Raw genomic sequence first — 21,736 nt, forward strand, 5'->3', positions numbered from 1 at the left:
AATTTAATGTTTGTTAGTTGCTCTAATTCAAGCTCAGACATTCTCGTGATTGTACACAAAAATATGCAACATCTATAATGAATGCCACTCAGCAAGACACCACCACACATCAACACAAACACAGCTGTGAGACAGTGATGTACCAAGCTTATGAAACCTTACCGAGCTGTTAGTACAGTGCTGCCAATGTAAGTGCACTGTGGCAAGTTGACGAACTTAATTGTCAAACCTTGTATATATTCATTATACATTCATACATACATGTATCAATGGTGTGTATATATATATATATATATATATATATATACATTTTTGATACATGTATAACGGGCTGAGGGAAAGACAGGAATTAGAGATAACTCATATTTCTTGAAGGTGAAGGTGATGCCATTAATAGAGGTAGGTAACACTAGAAGAATAACATTTGGTGAGGGAAGGATGATAGGTTTAGGTCTGGACATATTAAAGTTGAGTTGTCTGCAAGGTATACATATGAGGATATCAAGAGGATAGCTATGTATGTTTATGTCTAGAGATGAAGAAAGAGTTCTGGCCCAGAGATACAACTTTGAGAATAATCAGCATATAGGTGGCAAGGAAGCCACTAAAAGGAAAGAATGAGCACTGAGAAGGTGAGGCTTATAGTACAGCTTGACCTTCAACAACATTTGAGGAATGTACAGAGAAGGAATAAGAACTGCAAAGAAAATGGAGAAGGAGAAAGTAGAGAGGTAAGAGGGAAATCAGGGATATGTAGGGTCATAAAACTACAGGATGGTAATATTTCAAGGAGACTTGAAAATTTAACAGGGCCAAATACTGTTGAGAGGTCCAGAGAACAGATAAGATTCCTTTGGAGTTTGTGATTTGCATGTCATTTTTTTTTCTTTATTTTTCAATTATAGTTGAGTCCAATATTATATTAGTTTCAGGTGTACAATATAGTGGTTAGACAATTATATAGCCTATGCAGTGATCCTCCCAATAAGTCTAGTACCCATCTGGCACCATGCATGGTTATTACAATATATTAACTGTATTCCCTATGCTGTCATTGTTGAACTTGGCAAGAGCATATAGTGTTTTGTGTTGGGGTCACAAGTGGGATTGAGCAGTAAATTGCAGGGGATTGAGCAGTAAATGGGAAGTGAACAAAAGGAGAGAAAACACAGATAGCTTATTTAGTCCTTCATGTTTTCCGAGCTTGCAGCTAGTACAGAGACTTTCACACACAAAAATATTTAGGCGAATGTACATTGAACTGAGTGAAGTGTAGTTTGGAAAATACTCTTTTCATGGATTCTTCCTACTCCTCTAACCTCTCAACAAAACTTACATGACCAGAGCTTCCTTCTCCTGGGTACTCATTATGTGACTCTACAGAAAATAAAAAATTTAATTTTTTGGTGGTGGTGGTATTTGAGAAAGAATTAAATAATTCTTTCTTCCAAAGAACTTTTGCATATTACTTGACAGATTGAGCAATATGGGCATTTGAAGCATTTGTGGTAGGGTCAGTAAAGGGTGACTATTTTAGTTGAGAATGCTTGTCTTGTCATGTCACGTGAATAGGTACACATTCAACTAAGGCAAGAATGGCAAATAGCTAACATGCATGCCACTACTCCCTTTATTATTCATGACAGACGTGCTTGCATTTGCCACAGCATTCTTTTTTATATTATAGCATTCCAGGCAGACAAAAAACAAGTCACTTTTGATGTTGATTATAGTGATCTTGGATGAATATGCCCAAGACCACAACATTGCACAGTTCCAGTGGGCACTGTTTACATAGACTGCATTGTGAATAGCATCTACTACATGTATACGATAGGATAGCCCTGTTACTGTCCCTTCACCCAAATCTCTCTCCACCCTTTCCTCCTTTTCCTACCAAGAATTAAATTAATAAGGTTATTTGCATTAGTAGGTGAATAGATCATATGAGGCATGTTTTGGTTTTGTTTTGGCATTGTTTTTTAAGCTGCCCATGATACTATTTTCGTAATATTGCAACAAATTGTGTGACTGTCGCAGTCATTATCCATGCTGTAAAACAAAATCAAATGGGCCAAACCGCACCTAAGTTTGCATATTTTTTTATATAGTTCCACTCACCTCAGTTTGACAACATGAGCTCTGATGAACTGATTTCTTAAATTTGATTCTTTGAATGTTTTAGTAATCTGTAGAAAGAAAGGAAAAAGCTTCTCTGTAATTACAGTTCTTTCTCTCCTTAGTCCTTGCTCCCAAACTTGCAACATGGGACTTATGTTAATGAGAAATAGGGACTTGAGTTATCAATTCACAGTTCAGTTTCATTTCAGAACACATGGATTGATTTAGGCAGGTTTGTAAACTTTGATGCACTGCCCGTTTCTTCACCTATTACACAAAGATGATAGTGGACAGGAGGCGTCTTCACTAGAAGCCATTCGAAACACACTGGCAGTCTTACTCAATGAGAGCCCATGTTATGTGATTTGGTGGCTATTCCTAGGTGTTTGGGGGCAGGAACCAAGCCAACATTAGGGAAATCCACTGATACAACTTACATTGTGTGATCCCTTAACTGTTTTCAAAAGGAAAAACCAGGTTAAAATGAGTAACAATGGTGGTCTTGAAGAGAAGGGGTAAAGAAGCCAACGGCACTCTTTTCCTTGATATTTCTGATTAATGCCTAAGCATCAGACGTTATTTTTTTTTCCATCAGTTGGTTGTTTCCTGACCTAACCACAACTATTTCCTGAATCATTGCTCAATCCCAGCAAGGACAGACCTCTTGAGGTATAAAGTTGAGCTTCATAATGAACTAGGAGTGGTTCTGTGACTGGAACAGTTCCTAAGAGGGTCAGATGTACTGAGGTCTCACAATGGAGAGTAGATTCTGTTAGCTTGTAATGTGAGGTTGCACCAAGGTGAAGGTGGACATGAAAAGACGAAGGTGGGGAAATTAAGTAGCGTGCTGAATATTACATTAATCCAGGTTTTTAAGCCAATTCTTGAAATTTTGAATTTTAGGCAATCTCTATTACATCATATTGTATCCACTCTAATGGATAGATATCAGAACAACCAGCTGTTTGACAAAATGGAATTGTTTTCTTTTTGGAGAGGCCTTGAACACTTTTAAGAATAATGAGACTATTGATTTTAGTAGAATAATTTGTGTTCCTTTTTTGAAAAGTTCAAGAAATACTAATATGTATTAAGAAAGCAAAAAGTCACCCCAAATTTGATGATCTAGAATTAACTGTTACTGTCATTTGGTGAACTGTATTCCAGTTAGCTACATAGAAGGATGGGTTTTAATATGTTTATTAATATGGTATATTGTGGAAAGTATTTTAACAAAATGATTTTAACTTTAATTTTACATGACTTTAACAGAAGTAAAAGGAACTGACATAAGGCTGAAGGAGCTGCTAAAATTTAGATAAATCTTTCTTATAATCATATTTTAAATTGTGATTTGGTATTGCACCTGCACAGACTAGACTGGATCAAAGTGTTAAAAATCCAATTTAATTATGACCTTTTTTGTTGTGCGGAAAATATTAAGAGGCAATTTAGTGAGGACTAAGAAAAGTAACATAAAGCAAGTTGATTAATTGGTTGATATATCTATATACAAGGATGAAAGAAGAGGCCTATGGACAAGATTCCATATTTTACGGAATGTGTGGAAATATTATTGGTTCTTTCATTAGAATTTATCAATTACTTGGTAGAAAATCAGTAAGCAGATGATTGAAGGGGATACCAGTGGGATAGTGGAAAGAGCAGTAAATGGAGAACACAGAGTTAGCTTGCTATGAGAAATTGAATGAACCTCATAAACTTTCTTCCTGTCAGTTTCTCCATCTGTAAAAAGAGAAGAGTCAAAGGTGTGTTTAAAAAATTTATCTTTGTACAGCTGATGACTGCAGCTTATAGAAACTATGTGTTAGCTTTTAGTGAGCTTTACAGTCAACTTTTAGCTTTTTCCCTTCAAAATAATTACTGTGTTCAAAGGGTCACATGAGTCTGCTTTCACACTCACTTGATTTTGTAACCTGTACTTTTGACCCTCTTATTACATTGGACAAAAATCAAGTAAAAAATGAAAAAAGAACTATTTCATATTTTCATTCTGATTGAGGGTGGCAATGCTATCTTTGTATTCTGGAGTAGTCTAGAATCCTCACACCTCAGTAATATTATCAATAAAAATTGAAGTCAGATATGGATTATTTAGGTAAATTCTAACAAAACGAACATCATTAAATCTGTTAATAGACAAATCATACAAAGGGTAAAGCATTATACATAGAATGTTTATAATTGTCACGTTTTTCATATTCAGAGGGAAAAGATCTTATTAGCTACCCATGAAGACAAATCAGTTTCTTACTTTCAGTATTTTCTTAATAGATATAGTTTTGTTCATATTATTCATGAGCTAAAGGATAGAAAAGAGGCTGTTTCTGTGATTTCAAATCATCCTCCAGTTACAACTTTCTATTTTGTTTAATCAGAGGCTCTGGAAAATTTAGTTTTTAAGAAAAAGATAAAATATGTGGCAATATGGTCTATCTATTACTACAGTGGTTTCCAAATATGTACTCTTGATTATGTACTTGCATGCATTCCAAACACTTTGTGCACAAGGGGCCAAACCATATATATTTATTTATAAGTTATACACATGTAATAATACTATATTACTAACAATATACATTATAGAACATTGACAAAATTAGAAATTAAAAAGGCTGAGTTATAGAACAAATATTTAAGTATTTTATTACATGTATTTTAAAATAATATTTTCAGTGTTAACAATATGGATAGAATTTAAAAATTTTGAAACACTATGATAAAGTGACTCAAAAGTATGATTCTAAGTTTAATTCACATACTTGGTTTGAAGGGCTAAAAAACTTCCCACACAATCATGTGGCTCCAAATGCATGAATTACATCATTGGTAGAATTTAATAAATCATGACACTCAATTGTCAGTTCCAGCTATCGTGCAAAGGTTTCATTGAAATTCAGCAAGTGACTTTCCATCTTCCCTGATGTCAATTGCTTATCCTTGCAAACCAAATTAAAGGTATATATTTCTTTTCTTTATTTTCTTTCTTCCTCCCTCCCTCCCTTCCTTTCTTGTTTTATAAAAAATCATTTAAGGGAAAAATACCTGTAGAGTGACATCTGAGTATTTTCTTCCATCACTCTAATAAATTATTGTGAATCCCTCCTTGGGATGAACAACCATATTTTGGAGACCACTGTGAGCTCCACCCCAACTGCAACAACATTTTTATTTTGTGTCCCTAGGACTTAAAACAGAAATCAACAGATAGAATGCATAATTTATTCATTCATTCAACAACTATTTGAATGCCATGTATGTGCCAAATTTTCTTTTAGGCATTAGGCAGCAATCGATGTTTGTTAAATGGAAGTGCCTGAAATGAATTTTTATCCAAAAGCCCTGATAGTATAAGTGATGTTATAAGATGAATTTTAAATGATATTACTTTATCTTCCTGTGTCCTAGTTTATTTGTGGGATTATCATTAGGTATATTTTGGGGGAAAATGGCAATTGTTTGAAGCATCTGTTGCAATATTACCCTGATAGCAAACAGGAATTTCAGTGTTTCAGTTGATCCTAGGAATGAATCCTGATTGAAATCTCTTGTTTTATTTGAAGAGACCCATTCAATCAGAATGCATTCACAGTTTTGATACATATGTTTTGCAAACAGGTGCTTTCATTATTTCTAAATGGTCTCATTCATTTTTCATTCATTCAACAACGGTTATTGAGCACTTCTTGTGCTCCATGCTCCTGTATCAAACAATGGGATACAACAGTGAGAAAAAATAAGTAGTCCTTGCCATCATGGAGCTTACATCTAATGGGGGAAGACAGGCACGAATCAAATTATCATGCACTTTTAAGTAAAATTATAACTGTGATATGTGTAGCCTTATAGTAGAGGAATCTGTTCCAATCAATGAGATTAGAGAAGTTTCTTAGAGGAAACACTTATGGAGCTGATATCTTCAGCTCCATAAAGAAAGAATCAGAGTTATCCAATTGAAGAGGAAGAAAAAAGCCTCACAGGTGGAGTGGCACATGCAAAGTCCTGCAGTGGGAACAAACAGGTTGTGTTTAAGGAATGAAAGAAAGCCAATGCAAGTATGTAGCATAGAGAGCAGAGGCTAAGGTGATAAGAAGGGTCAAATCACGCGGGTCTTGTTAGTGTGTTAGAAGCATGTGGTCTTTATCACGAATAACGGGAAGTCACTGAAGTATTTTGAACAAGAGGATAATATGATCAGCTTTTGCAATATGAGAACAATATCTCTTACTGAGTATGGATATCAATTTTAGGGAAGAAATAATGCAAATTAGTTATGGTGCTATTTTAGTACTTTAGAGATGATGGCTTAGATGGGTATGGTGGTAGTGGATATGAAAAGAAATAAATGGATTTGAGGGAAATAAGGGATAAAACCTATAAAGGTTGGTAGTGAATTTGATATTTGGAATGACAGAGCACTATGTCAAGGATGAATTCTAGGTTTCTGGTTTGAGAAACTGAATAAACGATATTGTGATTAATGGGGATAAGATTGTTGGAAGAAGACCGGAATGATGTGGGGAAATCATCGGTTTAGTTTTGGGACATAATGTATTTGAGATTTTTAAAAACAGTCAAGTAGAGATGTCAAGCTGACAGTTGGGTGAAAAGGTCTAAAGTACAAAAGAAAAGTCTAGGCTAGAGATAGAGTGAGTCATTAGTATGTAACTTTTGGTTGAAATAATGGTTATGGATGAGATCATCTAGAGATAGACCATCTAGAGATAGTGTAAGAGGAGAGGAGGATGTAGGTCAAAGCCTTGGGCAACTTCAACATTTAATGGCAGTGTAGAGGAAAGTGAGCCTGTAAAGAACACAGAGGAGGGGATAGAGAGGCAGGGTAAGAAAAACAGGTAAATGCTTGGCACGCATCTCTCTCATAGACATTACAAAATCACAGGCTTTTTGAGTTAGAAAGTACTATAAAAATCATTTGGCTCAATGATTTTACTTTACTGATGAATACATTGAGAACAAGAAAAAAGAAGTGAATTGCTCAATATTATAGAAAGTTCTGGGACTATTTCACTACTCGTTAAATATAACAATGTCATCTATGGGACAAGGATAATGGTGGCACTCATGTTACCATTGGAAATGGTATATCTTGAATTTGTAGTCAGAACACCTTTGTTTGAATTCTTGTTCTACCTCTTTCCAGTTGAATAGCCTTTGATGTTTCTTAATCTCACAACCTTTGCTGACCTGTTTATAAAAATGATTTACTAATTCATATGGCTGTTGTGAGTTGAAGGTTAGATAATATATGTTAAAGTGCTATGTAAACTATAAAGCAGTACATTAGAGTATTATTCATATGTTTTAAATGTTCAAAGTGATTTTACAGAAGGATAAATATTTGAGGTTAACTGAAAATCATACATCAGAATTTCAAGGGAAATTTTGCTCTGCCAGATGTTTAAATACACCATAAAGCTACAGTACTCTAAATTGTTTGGTACTGGTTCAGACAAGATTAATCAGTAAAAGAGTACAGAAAAAAGAGAAGAATTTAGTGTATTATAAAGGTTGCATGACAAATCAATTGGACTATTTAATACATGATTTTATATTATATATTTATATATTTTATACCACCACCCTGCTATCGCCTGGAAAAAAAAGCTGGATCTCTACCTTACTATAAAATAAATTCTAGATGAATCAAAGATAAAACTTTAAAAGCTGAAATAATAAAAGTACAAAAAGAAAATGTGAGTGAACATGTTAAAGAGTATTTGGAGTAGAGAAAGACATTTTTAACTTGGCACAAAAGTGACAAATCATAAAACGGATTGATAATTTTGGCTACATGAAAATAGTAAATCTATTTGGCATAAAAACCCCTACATCAAATCACATACTAGAGAAATATATGTGACATGAATGACAGGTGTTAATATTTTAATAAGGAAAGGAAAAGTTTTTCTTTTCCAGTTTATATAAAAAAGACAAATACTTCAATAAGAAAATGGGCAAGGTCATGACCTGGAAATTTCAAAAATAAAATCATAAAAATGACCTATTAATATATGTAGGCAGAATAAATCTTACTAGTAATCAAAGAAATCCAAATCAAAATAACGAGATATCACTTCTCACTTATTGGATTAGCAGCAATTAAAAAGATTTACAATGCCCAGTGTTAATGCTATGGGGAAATAAGCATACTTAGGAATACTTATATACTGCTGGTGAGAACGTAAACTGGGGCACTTCTGGAGTAAAATCTAGACATTAAGATTTTAAAATGCATAGACCACTATATTGATATAAACAAGTGCTTGAATAAATAAATACATGGGGAAAATAGACAAATAGAAGATTTAAATATTCTTCAAATATTCAAAGAATAACTCTCTACTCCTGCACTCTTTATAGTATATTTCTTCCAAAGAGGGTAGTGTGGAAAAGGGAGGAAGTAACTTTAGAGTGTAGAAATCTGGCAGAAACTACTTCAGCCAGGTAATCAAGGTCAACAGTGACGGCATGTTGATAATATGTACCCCCTTCACATGATGTCATGAAAATGACACTTGTCTTCTATGGTTTTCCTCCCCAAACACATAACCCCAGTCTAACCATGAGAAAAATATCAGGAAAAACCCAGTTGTGGGACACTATAAAATACCTGATTCGTACTCCTCAAAACTGTCAAGGTATTCAAAAACAAAGGGAAATCCAAGGTATTGTCATACTCTGCAAAAGCCTAACAAGACCTGATAACTAAATATAATGTGGTATCCTGGATGGGATCAGGGAATAGAAAAGCACATTAAATAAAAACTAAGGAAATCTGAATAAAATATGGAATTTTGTTAGCAACGTATCAACATTGGTTCATTAATTATAACAAATACACTATTGTATGCAAGATGTTAATAATATAGGTGATTCTGTTACATGCTCAAGTTTTAGAGCCATCAGATTAATTTATATTCTTCAGACTCCAAAAGATAATAAATGAGCAACCCTGAGACTGGTCAACGCTGATTCTGCAGAGCTGAAGGTCAGACCATGGTCTGTTATGATAAAGAATGCTAAGGGTCCACTTGTGAGGTTTCCTGGCAGGCAGGCTGCCAGCCTCTTCAAGTGAAAGCCTAAGCTTGCTTTGCATAGTTTCTACATCTATCACTGAAGTAGTGTGGTGTTTTCCAAACTGTAATTATTGATATGCAAACATGTCTTGTAACACCTACTACCTGTGTATTCAGTTGAATAAGGAAAAAAGAACTAGACAAAAAGGATTCTAAAAGGCAATCTCAAGGAGAGCAGTAATAAATGGTCAACTTGCACAAATAATACACTTCCAATCTTTGAAATCATAATCATATAAAATATGTATTTAGTGATGACCCTTCAAACTTTTTACTCATGACTGAAGAAAATGTAAGAACCAGTATACTAGTGAGTTGACTTGATAAAAGCACAAAGAAACATCTTTCACCATTCAAGAGAGGAAAATAATACAGAGCATCTAGCAATTGCAAATGTATCACAAAATAATAGATTTATTATCATATTTGTTTTATGATGGAATAAAGAGCAAAGACAAATACTTACCATAGATTCAATTCTTCCACTCAAAGACTTATATACCTGTGTAGCTGGTGAGTTTAACTCATCACTATATTTAACGTTTAGAATTTGAAAGCTGCTATGGTAAAAGTAAGATTTTTGCTCTGTAAAACAAAGAAAAGGCAGAATCAGTTTCGCTTTACTAAATGCTTTAATCTTTAATTTACTCAAGATTATGGGAAGTATGTTACACAAGTAAAATTTTTTTTTGCTTCCCTTAAAAGAAAGACTACTCTAAACTTAATATAAATGTACCTGTAATAAAATTATTTTTCTTTCAGTTTTAAGAAAGACTGGCAAAGCTGGAACTGTGAAAGATATATAAAAATCAGAACAGCATTATCTGAGAAATTAAAATTTTCAGAAGTATCATAATTTTCAATCTAACCATATTTTAGGAAGATTTCTGTTTGTAGATTTATTTATTCAAGAAATATTAACAAATGTCTATAATATGCTATTATTCATTTATCATTAAAGAAGAACCCAAAGTAATTCTGAATAGTTTTAAAATTTTTAAATAATACTTTTTTTGGAGGAATCAGTAACTTGTCATTAGTTTTCTGGACTGAGCTAGAAAATAAGTCTTCTGACAAGATATTAATATCTAATCTGGTTGTCCAATGTGAATGATTTTCATCAAAAAGGGTCTTTCAGAGGACATATTCAGCTACATGAAGAAAACAAAAATCCCTAAAACACACTTGTACACATCTTAGAAACATTATATGCACATAACCTAATATGTCTGAAGAAAATTCTCTGCTTTCTTTTGATCATTCATATACGTAATTTATGAGGAGAAATACCTCCATCACAGGAAAGAGTTGGAGATCCTGGAGGAAGGTAGGTGTAGTCCTTTGTGGCAGAGGGACAAGTCTTTCTAGTGCCATGAATAGTCAGTCACCGGGATACACTTTATACAGCATTTACATAGGCTGCTCCCTTTGTGTTTAAGTGTGACACACTGTGTCAAGAGTGAATATTCATTGATCTGAAAATTGATCTTTCTTTTGCCTACCTTTCTTAATTCACCGTAGACATAGTTGATTCCATGTGATTTGATAGCAAAATGTAGTCAAAAGCAAAATTTAGCCACAACTTTATAAATTAGATTGAAAGATTATTCCAAGTTACTGGGTTTTCTAATGTTGGTAATTGATTTGCACCCTTGGGAGTTTTTCAACCTTTGCATAATTAAGCATTTTTGCCCATTTGCAATAGAACACACAGTAAATGATGTTCTCTCACTCTTTCTCCACGCTCATACATCCCCACACATGTTTTAAAGGACTTAACAGAATTATAGCTGAATTTTTATAAAAAAAACTCAAAGTGTATTATTTTTAAGTGAAAAAAGCATATTATAGTAGTTATTACCTAGTGAAATTTGACACATTTATCTGCACTAAAACATCTGAACAAATAGTCACTGAGATTATGGATAGTTGTTTATGAATTAGCAGGGTATTTGTATTCTTTATATTATTTCTTTCTTTTTCATGTTTCCTATACTTTTGTGATGTAATAATGAAAAATTAAACAAAATAAGAGAAACATAATAAAATAACAGAATTCTTTTTAAAGTTTGTTTTTATCCTTTTCTTCTACTTAGTTGCAAATTCATCTACCATAATTGTTCTGCTACTAAGATTATTTTCAAGAGATAAATCACAAATTAATAAGTAGTTAGGTACATCCAAATTTTAGGTGTTGAAACTTAAGGTTTTTGCAATATTTCACTTTTAAATTTTATCAGGTTATTAAATGAAAAAGGTAATCATGATATTAATAAAAAAATAGGAAAATTCTAGTATCAGAAAGTATTAAGGGATTTTTTTTCTTTGACTAGAATAATTATTGCCTGGGGAATAATATTTATTATACTAAAAAAAGGCCAAAAGAAGAGAAAAATATACTGATTGAAGGAAAATATAGAAACAAACATTTTGGGAGATATAAGTAAGATATGTAATTATTTAAATATTAAGAAATAAAAATGGCAATTAAAGAATGCAAAACTTTTAATCTGAAAGTATATTTATTTAGACTGAAAAGTTGTATTTTTAATCTTCTGGTACTTACCAAAAGCTAAAAAGTAAACCAGTAGAGCTATTGTCACTGCAAGAATTACCACCACCGCAGTAACAACAAAACACACTACATACGGATTCAGGATTCTTGTCGATGGCGCCCGTGCTGGCCTTAAAACAAGAGAAAAACATCAAAACCTACTCATTCCACTCAGAGAAGCTGTTATTTCAGTGTTCACGATAATCTTCTGCCTTCCTAAAGTCTCTTAGCTTGCACATAGTTCTGTTTGTAGGAAACCGAGTGACTCTCGATGGGGATATAGTCCTGGAAATAAACGTGACCCAAACAATATTCTCTGTAATGATTTTTCCTCAAATGTTTTTTTCAGCACAAACATGTTGTCATTTAGGTAGTTTGAAGAAGAATAAGGAAATCTAACCTATGGTTTGCAATTTGCTTTCCTTTCTTCTGCCAGTTAACGAAATTTTCAAGAACAACAACTTGTTCTCTGTTTTGCTCTAACTCCTTCCAAGACCTTGTGTTGGACAGTTACTGTAGTAAGCTCCCTCACCTGGGCACTGTCCCCAGGGATGTACAGAAGAGAGGTCATTCTGTATGGGGAGAAGGGTAGAGGGAGTCAGAACAGTAGCGTTTCTCACTGTTATAAAGATGGGGATGTGGCCAGAGGCTGATTGCTGAGATCCAGAAGAGTAGCAAGCCTCTGAAATGAATTAGAGTTGTACGACCAGCAGAAGATTTGTGTGATTTATCATTTTTTTCCACATGAATTTGTCAACCGCAGTGTAAGCCAGTAGAGTTATACTAACACAGCATCCGGTACGATATCAGGCATATTGGCCAGGTCCTGTCTTCTCCACTGCCTCCTCCCCACCACATACACACTCACACTGGGAAGGTTGCCAGAAGAACTGAGTGTGAATTCTTGTTTTATCCCTTGTGTGCTTGGAGATTATATTGTCATTTATCTGAGCTTTTCTTCATCTGAAATATGGAAATAATGCTACCTGCCTCACGAGGCTGTTTTGAAGATCAGTGAGGTTACATTGGATGTTATAAAGTATAGACTCCTGGTTAAATAGGTTGTCCACTAGCCTGTGAGCACCTTGAGGGGTACAGTGGTCTTCATGCTTATGCTTCTGACACTTTCCAGGGTGCCTGGCATATATGGGTGGTTTGCAAATATTTATGATATTTATAAATATTTGCTGCATGTGCCAACTGCTGACCATGTTTCAGATTTAAAAGCCTTAATGGAGCTGAAAAGCAGTTACATTTAGCCAGAATATAATCTAACTTTCATTTTTTCTATTCATTTTGCCAACATTCTCATGTAAGTGGGAAGGGAATGCTATGAAGGTCAGCGATTCCTAGACATTTAGGTTTTACAGCAGGGTAGTGTTTGGGCTGTATCCAATTCACAGACTTATAGAAGGGTACCTTCCGGTGTTTTGCAATGTACTCCCTGTGCATTGTATGCTGTGGTTCTGGGACCAGTAACATGTCAGAAGATTATTATTAGAGGTGGACATAGAATCACCAGCTTTCAATTTTATTGAATAAACACGTTATTCAACACATGTTCAAGCATGCTCAAACATTATCATATAATAAAAGGTCATTTGAATACGTAAAAGTAGAAAGGACTAATCTCAGAATAATTTTTAAAAATGATGAATAATTTAGCTTTAGCTTTATGATGTCCTTTTACTCCATTGCTCTTACTTGTTCATTTTGCTCTACTCACTGACGCTGTCCAAAGTCCAACATTTGGGATCCACTAGTGGTAATTTTCAAGTTGGAGAAAATTGGCACTTTGACATTCGCTGACTTTTGATTCTTAGTTTATTCATCTGTTGCCTTATGGGGTTGCTGTACCACTGACGTGTGATCACAAATGCACGGTGTTTGGCATTCGTGAGTTCAGTGAATGTTAGTAGCCACTGAGCAGTGGGAGAGCAAAAAGGAGACAGAGTACAAGGCAAGGTTAAACCCTCCAAATCTAAATAAGTTTCAAATTGATTGATTCTCCTCCTCAACCAGGAATTCACTCTATTTCCAGAGGAACTAATGTGTCACGATCTATGAGTGTGGAGAGAGAAGTACTGAAAAACAAAGCTTAAGTTGGAGAGCCAAACCCCAGAAAACAAAAACCGAATGTTAGAGTCAGCATATCCTTTAGCTTGGATGAGCTTCACCTGGGAATGACTTTAGAGCCAACTTTGTTTCAGTTCATGGAAAACATCTTAAACCCAGTGACCATGAGACACATGACTCAGTAAATAAAGGGTGTGGAGCCCAAATTACCTTAATCTCACAAGCCACAATTAATTGCGTAAGAATGGATTGTTCCACCCTATAGACACAGCTGAAGAAATATCTGCTTTTTTGTTGGTAGTGCAACTTGTCTTTGAGCTTCTCTATGTGTGACTGGTTATAAAGCTTATGCCACACAAACTCAATTGTGCACAATATTTACTCTGTAAACTATTAGAGAAAATATAAAGTTTTCAAATACTGAATTTTGACTCATAATGCAATGGAAATCTGTACAAGAAAATACCTTGCTGTTAAAGCAGCGTCCTGATCAGGGAACGTTTTAGTGTTTACATTTAAACAGCAAAACAAATATCTAATTGTGACGTGTTTAACTAGCTTTCCTCTCTTTCTTTCATTGACTTGGAAAAGTTAGATAAAAGTTAGAAAACTTATTCTGTACTTTTATTTGGAGACCCTAAGTGTCAGGAATTCTATGCATCTATTGCCAGTCTTCACAATGGTCTTGTAAGGTAGGTATTGGGATCCCTGTTTTCAAGACAGGGAAACTGAAGCTCAGAGTAAATAATTGCTAATTACTCAGGAGTGACAGAGCTGGAAACAGAAACCAGGTTGGTTTCAATCAAAGGACATGTCTCCTTTTTCACACTGCAGGAGATGGGAAAGCTGTGGGACTCCTATCTCTCTTGACCTCACTTTGGGGAACCAAAGGGAATTAGTATTCATTAAGTGAGGATTTTGTCTTATACAGAGTAAGTGTGCAATAAAATAATCATTGATTTAATTTTAATATAATAGTTCAGTTCAAAACTGAACTTGCTATCTTTTCCCCCCACTGCCCTCGCTCCCCACTATTTCTAACATTGGTGAACTCACTACCCTCTATCTACCTTGTACCCTAAGTGAGAGACCAGGAATTAGCTGTACTTACTCCCTTTTGGTCACTTCCCATATTCAAGAGGTCACTAAACAGTGCTTATCTCACCACCTAAATCTTTTTCTCTGTAACCTCTATTTCTTTTTTAATTCTGGAGGTTATTTCTTTACTTGAAATGTCTCTTAACTGGTCTCCCTTCTTCCATTAACTAATCAGGTAACTCAAGAGACTTTTGTTGGGCACCTCCAATGTTCTAGGCGCTGGGAATACAATGAAAATAAATAGATAAAGATGGCAGTACTAATGGTGGGAGAAGACAGAAATGAATAAGATAAGTAAATTGAGGGGGAAAAGCAGGAAAGTGGGAAAGGGAGTGGGTATGGGTGCTGAAAGTTTAGACAGAGTGGCCAGGAAAGGCTGTGCTGAGAGGGGGACATCTGAGTAAAGACAAGAAGCAGGTGAGTGAACAAGTCATGACCATACAAGGGGAAGAATGATCCAGGCAGAGGGAACAGCAGGCCCTGTGCCAGGAGCTCACCCGGTACATTTGCTGGACCGAAGTGGAGTGAGCAAGTTAGGGGTGGGGGGTGCATTAGAGCTGATAAGGTTAGAAAGATAGCAGTAGGGAGTCAGCGGGTGGGGGCAGATCATTTTGGGCTTTGTATGTAAGGGTTTTCATCTTTACTCTAAATAAGATAGAACGTCTTTGAGGGTTTTGAGTCAAAGAGTGACATCAGATCTACTTTAATGGGGTCACTCTGGGCCCTGTGTGGGGTGTAGTGGGCTGGGGATGGAGTAGGAGATGACTTAGGAGATCATTCAATAATTGAGGTGAGAGATGATGGGAGTTTAGACAGGCTGGTAGCAGTGGAGGTGGTGAGAAGTCAGAGTCTTGGTATGTTTTAAATTTAGACCCTAGAGGATTAGCTGATGAATCACTTATGAGATGTAAAGAAAAGGAACCTAGATTGAATCCAACATTTTTTTGTTTCTTTTCAAGCAATCCTTTAAAACCCCTGTAGGGATTTTTTTTGAAATGTATCTGCCTCGTTTGAAATTTATTTGTAGCTCGTCAAGATCCTCAGGGTGGCATCCAAACCTTCCACATGGCATTTACGGCCCATCACAATCACCACTGCTGCTTTATTTTCTGTTGCATCCTCACCTGTCGACTTATCCTCAGCCATAGGCCCAGTGAATTCTCATTTTATTCTTAAGATAATTCAGGCATTTTTCTTTTCCCTTCTTGTGCCCTAGTTGCCCCTCATCTGATCTTTTAATGCTCAATGGATTTCCCTATTCTAGTCCTTATCCCTTCACGTGATAAACAATGATTTTCTTGCTTGCACCCACTTCTAGGCTATAACTCATGAAAGGCAAAAATGCATCTTGTCTGTCAGGATATGCCCCATCCCTAGCACAATACCCATTACAGAGTCCACATCAGGCCTTATTTGTGGATAAATTAAGGAATGAGACTGCAGAGAGGGATTTAAAAATTGTACTGTAGTTTGGATTTTTATATAGGATTATATAGGATTGTGTGCTGCTCTGCATTCTTGTTTTAATGCTGACAAAATATAGATCAGAGAATAATCTATTGAGTGTTTACCATGTATTTGGTACTGGGTTGAGTTTTTGTACATCATTTAGTCTAATCCTTGTAAATAAGTCGTTTACAGATGATGAAATAGAGACTTAGTTACTCAGTAAGTGACAGAGCTGGAATGTGAATCCAGGTCTGTCAAGCTCAAACTCAAATGTCCACATCAGATGGGAGGAGATTTTCTGTTAATCATCACATTATTAATAATTTCTATCACATTTATTACCTTATTGTTGATGCTCAGAGATGGAAATTCAAAAATAATTCTACAGACCTTATACTACAGGATATATTAACACATACTTTTGATTATGTTTCTGTGTCTATATTATATATTGAAGTTAAGAGTATGAAAAATGGTTCCAAAGTAAACAGATTTACTCTATTTTAGTCAGCTTCCTTAATTCTTGATGGTTACCACTATGCAGGCAGGAGAGACGAATTCAATGGTTTAATTTTTTTTTAAGTTGAGGAGGTCTTTGTTCAAACAAGATCTTGTTTGGAAGCTCAATAATGGAAAACAGATGAAAATAGTATAGCTTTTCTGTTTGAATTTGGGGTGGGAGAAAATGACCTATTTCCTGTAGATCAGTGATCTAGTCCAACACTTTTATTTTTCTCTTTTTTTTGTTGATAAACTTGATATCAAATTTGTTGATATCAACTTTATCAACTTGATAAGTTTAGGTACACTGTACAAAGAAAGAGAGATACAGAGTTAGTGCCACAGTTTTTAGACTTCTTGAATATATCTGTTTTACTAAATCATGCTTTCCGGAAACTAGATTTATATGGAAGAATTCTATCCTTTGTAAAGTATTGCATAGGGAAAATAGTTTATAATATGGTAATAACTATGTATGGTGCCAGATGGGTACTAGACTTAGTGAGGTGACCATTTTGTAAGTTATATAAATGTCTAATCACTGTGTTGTACACCTGAAACTAATATAATGTGTGTCAACTGTAATTGTTCAAAAAGAGAATCCTGTCCTTGAATCACAAATACTCAACACTCTGTATGTGTACCTTTAGAATGCACTACATGACTTTCTTTTAATTCAATAATTTACTTTCCAGTTTATTTTTTTTAATCTCGGGTAGCATTTAAATAAGTTTATGTTCCTTGAGACTATAAATCGTTTTATACTTCCTGAGGATACAGAGGCTGGGCAAGTGGTGAAGAACCTGAGCTAGCCTATATAATACTTTTGTGAGATTTAGGAAAAGACAACTTCTCTGAGAGGCAGAAAATTATAAAAAGCTGCTCCTTGAGCCACAAGCTGCTCCACTCTGGGACAGATAGGTTGGCAGGGAGCATAGGCGCTGTATCTGCCTCCAGTCTTTCCCTGAACCTTGCATTTCTGTGTATTGCACAAACTGCACAGTTGTATATAGTAGACTTGAAACGATGTGTGAAAATTCTGGAATTTGCTACTTGTAGAGAAAGCCAATCTAGGATTGAAGTTCTTTTTACAAATTTTGTAAGTTGATAGAGACGAATGACTAATAGGTGTATGTGTGTGTGTGTGTGTGTGTGTATAATGTATGCATAATGTATGTAGTAGTTAAGAAGTTGGGAATTGATGATGGTTCATGAGAACCTGCTGCCAATGAAACTAAGAGTGTGGACTCAATTGTTTCACAGGATAGTTAAGGTTTTCCTTTCCAAGGCTCAGGCTGTATTCTGGAACTCAGGGCTTTTTTAAGAGGTAGAGGTCGTAGAGTTAGCCCCAAGAGAAGATGTGGCCACAATAGGGAAAATCCACCATCACTGCTGTGAGAAAAATAAATGCCTTCCCTAATGATGCTCTATTCATTTTTTTGTCTAATTGGTTTTAAACTTGAAGGAATCATTTTCATATTGGGAAGTCCATGAGCATTTCTTCTCCAGTTTATTATTATAGCATTGAAATGTATTTCAAGTTGATTCATAGCAATTATTAGCTAATTTTTTAAAAAAATTCACTAAATTCTAATATTTAAGGCTTTATTAACAATTATTAAAGAAAGAAAATATTGTAGGTTAGGCTTTATCACAGTGTATCAAATCATAATTTATTTGGACCATGCTAAATTGAAAAATGGTTTCAGTTTTGTTCTTTGTTAATAAGGTTCACTTTATGTTTCTACAATAAGTAAGGAGGGTGCTGAATTTTTTTCAATTAAAAAAGATTTCTTTCTGAGTATAGTGTTTAATTTTTGCATTGTAAAAGACACCTACGGGGATGTGCAAGGAGAACTAGAGTTAGAAGACTTACATTGTAGAGACAGCCTTGAGTAATTATTTAGAAGATGTCTGAAGACTGCTGACTGACAGAGTCAGTTAAAGACTTAGAGGCATATTCTGATTACTGCTCTGCTACACTTAAGGTATACTTGCTTTTAGAAGGAAGGCAAACTTTGCTGGAACTGTATAGCTGCCCAAAGAGTGGGTTCTTGCTTACATAATTGAGATTACATAGCCTTTTTAGTGTACAAATGGGCACAGTGAGTGACATGGTAGACGGTGTTATTGTCTACACAGGTGAGCCTACCTAGGTGATTTGAAAACAACAGAACAGATGGAAATATTTCTTCTGGAACTTCATGATTTTGGTATTTTAAGTATATTTCTCTAGGAGCCACCAAATCCATAAAGTGATAAGTGCAATACTTTGTTGACTCTACCATTGTAAAGAACATGTTCCGAGTGTTTCAATACCAACACCTGTAACAGAAGAAGTCCTGGCACAGGTTACTGACCTCCTTGCTGATTAACATGGGAGAGGCAAGCATGTACTGTAGAGGCCACTGCTGTTCAATGCTAGTTTCCTTCTGAGTTCTAAAAAGTGTAGCTATTGGCAGAGCCATTGAAACCAGAATTGTTTCAAAGAAGAAACTAGTTGATTTGCTTCCTTGTCTAATTTCTTCCAAATAGCACTGTTCCCCACCTTGATTTAGTTTCCAAAAACTATGTTTTTTTCCTCCTTTGCCTTCTCTTCTTCCCCTTCATTTCCTTTCCTTTTTTTCCCTTTATTTTTAACTAAAGATGATCTTTAACTTTTATTAGCACGAACATTATTTTTCCAGCTTTCTGAAAATTACAAAAAGATTATTCACGACAGTAAAATGTGATATTTTATTGTCAAATGCTCTTTGGGAAATGAGTAATTGAAATTAGTGTAAAAAATAAATGTATCTATTGGGATGATGAAAATGCTCTGAAATTTTATTTTGGTAATAGTTGCACCCTTGTTTTTTTTTTTTTGAGCTTTAAGTAAGAGAATTTATTTTGTAAGCCAAGAAGGCCATTAAAAATAGAATTATTCCCTTGCTTATTATATTCCAAGGTAGTATTAGTCTTAGTAACGTTTTACAGTTTAATTTAGTAAAGCTAATAGCACATTTCATTTTATTGTATTTAATCTTGTTAAGTGCCTTTAATCCTGTTTTGGACAAGCTGTATATAGATTAGCAAAATAATAAAGAAATTCATGAGAGTAATGACCAATACAAATTTGGAATGATTAGTGATTTCTATCATAAATACAGTAAATATAATATTGCATTATTCTAGATTTATTTATACCACATGAAACATTTTACAGGCCAATCTTTTTGAAGTTAAATTTTAAGCTTTAACAATAGAGAGCATTTTTTTTCTTAAAGAGCATAATATCTACACATCTTCCTGCTATTTTCCTTTTTTTTTTTAAATTTATTGGGGTGACAATTGTTAGTAAAATTATATAGTTTTCAGGTGTACAATTCTGTATTACATCATCTATAAATCCTATTGTGTGTTCACCACCCAGAGTCAGTTCTCCTTCCATCACCATATATTTGATCCCCCTTACCCTCATCTCCCACCCCCCACCCCCCCTTACCCTCTGGTAACCACTAAACTATTGTCTGTGTCTATGAGTTTCTGTTTCTCACTTGTTTGTCTTGTTCTTTTGTTGTTTTGGGTTTATATACCACATATCAGTGAAATCAAATGGTTCTCTGCTTTTTCTGTCTGACTTATTTCGCTTAGCATTATGCTCTCAAGATCCATTCATGTTGTCACAAATGTTCCTATATCATCTTTTCTTACCACTGAATAGTATTCCATTGTGTATATATACCACAACTTCTTTATCCATTCATCTATCAAAGGACATTTTGGTTGTTTCCATGTCTTGGCCACTGTAAACAAAGCTGCAATGAACATTGGAGCACACGTGTCTTTATATATAAATGTTTTCAGATTTTTTGTGTAGATACCCAGGAGAGGAATTGCTGGGTCATATGGTAATTCTATTCGTAATTTTTTAGGAACCTCCACACTGCCTTCCATAACGGCTGCACCAGTCTACATTCCCACTAACAGTGTATGAGGGTTCCTTTTTCTCCACAGCCTCTCCAACACTTGTTACTATTTGTCTTGTTGATGATAGCCATTCTGACTGGGGTGAGGTGATACCTCATTGTGGTTTTTATTTGCATTTCTCTGATGATTAGTGATGTTGAGCATTTTTTCATATGTCTATTTGCCACTTGTAGGTCCTCTTTGGAGAAATGTCTCTTCAGGTCGTCTGCCCATTTTTCAAATGGGTTGTTTGTTTTTTTGTTGTTGAGTTTCATGAATTCCTTGTATATTTTGGATATTAGCCCCTTATCGGAGGCACTGTTTGCAAAAATCTTCTCCCATTCAGTTGGTTGCCTCTTTATTTTGTCAACGGTTTCTTTTGTTGTGCAGAAGCTTTTAAGTTTCATATAGTCCCATTTGTTTATTTTAGCTTTTACTTCCATTGCCTTTGGAGTCAAGTTCATAAAATGCTCTTTGAACCCAAGGTCCATAAGTTTAGTACCTTTGTTTTCTTCTATGCAGTTTATTGTGTCAGGTCTTATGCTTAAGTCTTTGATCCATTTTGAATTAATTTTGGTACATGGTGACAGATAGCAGTCCAGTTTCATTCTTTTGCACGTGGCTATCCAATTCTCCCAGCACCATTTATTGAAGAGGCTGTCTTTCCTCCATTGTATGTTTTTAGCTTCTTTGTCAAAAATTATCTGTCCATATTTATTTGGTTTTATTTCCGGGTTCTCAATTCGATTCCATTGGTCTATGTGTCTGTTTTACTGCCAATGCCATCCTGTTTTGATTATTGTAGCCCTGTAGTACAAGCTAAAGTCAGGGAGTGTGATACCTCCAGTATTGTTCTTTTTTCTTAACATTG

General features: G+C 34.9%; 1 protein-coding gene across 1 annotated transcript in view; it reads right to left on the bottom strand.

Annotated features, from left to right (window-relative positions):
* The window catches only part of TMPRSS11D (transmembrane serine protease 11D), a 31,547-nt gene extending 15,434 nt beyond the window's left edge, over positions 1–16,113 (bottom strand). Inside the window, exons 1-4 of the mRNA XM_074318201.2 lie at positions 16,026–16,113; positions 11,806–11,928; positions 9,706–9,824; positions 2,122–2,189 (exon numbers count right to left, since the gene is read on the bottom strand). Coding sequence (XP_074174302.2) covers positions 2,122–2,189; positions 9,706–9,824; positions 11,806–11,928; positions 16,026–16,113 — 398 coding nt within the window. The remainder of the gene's footprint in view (positions 1–2,121; positions 2,190–9,705; positions 9,825–11,805; positions 11,929–16,025) is intronic.
* Positions 16,114–21,736: the final 5,623 nt, after the last annotated feature.

The sequence above is a fragment of the Rhinolophus sinicus genome, chromosome 1 (assembly GCF_057876585.1).
Source record: "Rhinolophus sinicus isolate RSI-liver-muscle chromosome 1, RSI-T2T, whole genome shotgun sequence".
Classification (NCBI taxonomy): Eukaryota; Metazoa; Chordata; class Mammalia; order Chiroptera; family Rhinolophidae; genus Rhinolophus; species Rhinolophus sinicus.